Source organism: Pseudomyrmex gracilis, unplaced genomic scaffold (genome assembly GCF_002006095.1).
Source record: "Pseudomyrmex gracilis isolate BER0280 unplaced genomic scaffold, ASM200609v1 scaffold_885, whole genome shotgun sequence".
In the NCBI taxonomy this organism is placed as follows: domain Eukaryota; kingdom Metazoa; phylum Arthropoda; class Insecta; order Hymenoptera; family Formicidae; genus Pseudomyrmex; species Pseudomyrmex gracilis.
The window spans coordinates 33,225-37,841 of record NW_018021469.1 but is presented as its reverse complement, the minus strand read 5'-3'; the positions used below and the strand labels follow the sequence as shown (position 1 = coordinate 37,841).

Sequence of the window (4,617 nt, the reverse complement as noted above, 5' to 3'; positions counted from 1 at the left end):
TTATATTTCAATTTCTTAGTTTGGTAATCACAATTGTTTCATTAGCTTCAACTCACAGTTTGATTTTTTTAGACATCACTTAGGATACGCTTGTTATTTTAAAGAATTTACTCATGGATTGATGCTCAACCTTATTTAACATCAGTAAGTTCATTGTAAATTATTACGATTCCTGTTTAAGATACACGATTATAAACTCCTGACATTCCCAAACGTATATTTACACATATTTTTATTCAATTACTGCAGTTTACCACTGAAGATGATCCAAAACCAGGATCGAAACGTATGGTCATATTCTTAATAAATACATTTTCTTTACAATATTATCTGGTATTTTCCTTCGTATTGGCCTTCTATCAAACATATTGAAATTGTCACGGGGACTCAACTACTCACTTTTATATTTTACTTTTTTACACTTATCGTAAGTAAGTTTCTTATATCACGTAAAAGCTAATAATTAAATAAATATTTGATATAAATTATTGAAGTCACTTTCATTGCAGAGTTACTCTTTTCAATGTTCGCGATAATTTTATGGTAACATATGCCTGTCGGTATTATTGGTAATCGCATCGGTATGTATCATCGGTAACCGTGCCGATATATAGATTAAATTTCGGGCCGCTGGCGCGTGGTAAGAGGCGGCCGATGGAGAACTACTTCTTCCTCCTCACGGCGCACGATATGGTGCTCCGCACTGTACATGTGGCAACGAGTATCCGTGTACAGACTCGGCAAATATAAATCTCAGATATATAGAGCAAATTTTATAAATATTAATAAAACTACCTAATAAATACAAGCAAAACAGCACATTGATGTGGCGAAAAAAACCACATTCACATATTATGTAATCTGCATGTTATTTTTTTTCATGTACATGGTTTAGTATTACTTTTAAGGGCCGTCTACAATGAGAGTAGGCAGTATAGAGTAAGAAGTAAGGTTCTTGAAATTATTTCATTTTTGTTTATACAAGTAATTATTTCGCGTTTTTTGACACGCGTCTTTCATTGCCTAACAGTAAGGCAGTAAGCAGTGCAAAATGGGAATTGCCTATTTTGTTATTTTCGTTATTACTTCAACGAAAAATAATTTAATCTCTACTCTTACAGCCTTTATTGTAGACTAGCTATTAGAACCCGTCTACAATAGATGAAGTAAGCCTGGCGTAAGAAGTAAAAGTAGGTGTAAGAGGGCTACTTCCGCTTTAAGAGAGCTGGAGTAAGAGCGTAAGCAAAATAAATTATTTTTAAACAAATGAATGAAATAACTTCGATTGTAGGAGCCGTTTGCAGGATGTCGTGCAGAGAATGTGCTTGAAAAAAAAAATATATATACACATAAATACGTCAAAATAATTTTTTTCCTCCATATAGGATGCTGGATTTGCATCACGTATATATGAAGGACCCCGAATACCCCCCTAAATAATTTTAAAATATTGCGAAAAAAACTCCTCAGCCAGGAGTCGAACCTGGAATCTTCGGCTTTCCGGGCCGTCGCCTTCCTTGTTAGGCCACCGAAGCACTTGGAGTTTGTCTCGCAATACTTAGCACATCTATCGAATATTAATCTGATAATAACGCCATCTTCCACCAGCGTAAATTTAAATTAATAATAAACAAGAAGAAGATTCTTCGGGCTCCGGAGTCTTTAAACAAATGAATGAAATAACTTCAATTGTAGGAGCCGTTTGCAGGATGTCGTGCAAAGAATGTGCTTGAAAATATATATATGTATACACATATATACGTCGAAATAATTTTTTAATAATATTAATTTGTGACACTCTGCACTCCATCTCTAAGATTGACTGTCATCAGCGTTGCCAAACTCACAGCATATAGACTAAGGTGTCAGGGGGAGTGGAGAGATTTCGGAGTAGGTCATACCAGGCTCGAGTTTCTTCACAAACCTCCCTTTACCTTAAAGCAAGATAGAATATCCAGAATACGCCAAGTGGACAAGGCGTTCTCCATAAACTTGACCACCAGGGCAAACTGGAAAAACAAAAATCTTCAGATCCAGCCGGGCACTCATGCATGGTTTACTGATGGATCTGGAGCAAACGGCTGCTATGGAGCAGGCATCTACTGTCCAGGATCAAATCACAGAGAGTTTTTCTCTCTGGGTAAATTGGCCACGGTCTTTCAAGCGGAAGTCCTGGCCATTCTGGAATGTGCAAGACTCTTACTCTCAAGAGAAACGAAAACTAGGAGGATCAATATCTATACGGATAGCAATGCAGCCATAAGAGCTCTTGCCAAGACCATCACTGAATCTTTAGTGGTTTGGGACTGTATGCAAGCTCTAAACAGATTTGGCGAGCGAATCAACATCACGCTTGTCTGGGTACCTGGCCACCAAGGTATCCAAGGAAATGAAGTGGCTGATAGTCTGGCAAAACTGGGTACCTTAGAGAAACCAGTCTGCCAGATAGTTGGAGTTCCCTTTGCAACAGGGAAAAACCATATCAAGGACTGGCTGAAAAGGGAGCACAGGATCTCTTGGGAGATACTGAAGAGCTGCCGCCAAGCTAAGGCCCTGATGACTTAGCCATTGCCAGATAGGAAAAGAACTACTGACAATGAGTAAGTACAGGCAAAGACTGTGTATCGGTCTCCTCACAAGGCATTGGGCCTTCAAGGCACATTTATTCAACTTAGGCCTAGTTGAGGAAAGTAGTTGTAGATTTTGTGGCGAAGAGAGGGAGGACAGCGTGCACATATTGTGTCGCTGTCCGTCTCTAGCACTCAAGAGATTCAGATTTTTGGGCTCCATGTTTGCGGAGCCCGAGGACCTGAAAATAATTAAAATCGGCCATCTGTAGCCTGGCAACAAATGCCGGGTTTTAGCAGCTTGGTCGATTAACAACTAGCAGGAGTCGCAGAGGATCTTAGAGATCTAGGTGACAATAGGGTCTCACAAGCCTCCCGCTCTTCGTCATCTATCATCTATCTATCTATCGTCGAGGTTCCTTCTGATAATAATCACATAATAATGCACATACTTGACAAAATTAGTTTATAAAAATCCATTTCAATCATCACAATTTTATCGCCACTTTAAACGTTGACAACGATTTTAAAGGCAGAGCATAGGCTGTTAACATAACGCATAAGGACCCAGCAAACAATTTCTGTTTTTGACAATTTCGGCGCAGACCTTGGCAACAGAAACTGGTTGCTGAAATGCTACAATACGGAAACACTGCCAAAACTGTTAGCACACAGAAAGAAAAAACGCAACAACTCTGTTGATAAATACATGAGAGTATTGCGGCCAAAACGATTCCATATATGTCAGTGAAATTGACAACAAATAGATGGTTGATTGCAAACAGATCTGCTTTTAGCAATACTGTGACCAAAGTCCGCCAAACCGTACCAGAGATCTGTTTACGACAAAAGTCGGGTCGATCTGTTAAACGCATTGACGACAGATTGCCACCAAACGCCAAGCAGGTCTGTTCGTGTATATGTGCAGACTGTTTGCAATTTGGCGCCAACAGACGATGACCAAACCTATTCCGGGTTTTGGCTTTACTTTGGCGATAATTTGGCTTTGCTTTGCTTGTGGCAAATTCTGTCATTATTTTGGTCGCATTTTGACATTTCACATGTTGATAGACATGGTTACTAAACCATATTCTACTGAGGACACAGATGGATATGGTTTTGTGACCGAAATGTTTGCTGGGGAAATTAACAAATCAAAATCCTTCATTTTTATTCCCAGGATAGTCGTGAAAAAGTCTGATTGATTGATTTTCTTATGTCGTATTATGTAAGTCTATGTTCCAACAGTCTATGTTTCAACCTTTATACTGCGATTCTACGCTTACTTCACCGTATTGTAGACAGAAGTAGCTTAAAGGGCCTTCTACAATAAGATATTAGTAATAAATCAGAAGTTAGAAGCAAGAAATTGATTAATAACAATCGATTATTCTTCTGTGATTTGACTGTGATTGGTCAATTTCTTGCTTCTAACTTCTGATTTATTACTAATATCTTATTGTAGAAGGCCCTTAAGCATTTTACGTCAAGATTGTTACCTCTTAGGGCCGTATTCATAGTTCGTACTTATTTTTAAGATTGCCTTAAGTTTAGTCTTAAGACGCTCTCTACATTCATAGTCAAAAATAAGGCGGGACTTGAGCAAACGTTTTAAGAAATATCTTAGTCAAGATGATTTTATTTAAATGCGTCTTAATATGATTCATAGATCCATCCAAGCATGAGATTGAGATTATATTATTCATCATAAATTCATAGTTATTAAAGGCCATCTTATTTCACGCATACACTGACAAATAAGACGATCTTCGCCAAGACATGTCCGAAGACGTTTTAAGCAACAGCTTTTGTTGGAGCAGTTATTACTCATATGTGCATGTGCTTTGACGTTTACAAAGAAATAAATAAGTCTATAATAATAAATAATTTCCTCCCGCTTGAAGACGTTTCTCTCGCCTGTGTTTTACAGAACGTTTCTCAGCCTTTATCACATATTCTTGTTTATTTGTACATGACACATGTTATACGAGATGGTCGTTGACGTATTTGTGCTGCTGTTGTGTACTTATTCATTTTTTATTATTTGATT

At 37.9% G+C, this 4,617-nt stretch overlaps 1 protein-coding gene across 1 annotated transcript; it reads left to right on the top strand.

Moving 5' to 3' along the window:
* The first annotated feature begins 919 nt into the window (after positions 1 to 919).
* On the top strand, positions 920 to 2,565 carry LOC109861621. The gene is made up of 2 exons (XM_020441345.1): positions 920 to 939; positions 1,818 to 2,565. The coding sequence occupies exons 1-2, from the start codon at positions 920 to 922 to the stop codon at positions 2,563 to 2,565; spliced, it is 768 nt and encodes a 255-aa protein (XP_020296934.1).
* The last annotated feature ends 2,052 nt before the right edge of the window (positions 2,566 to 4,617 follow it).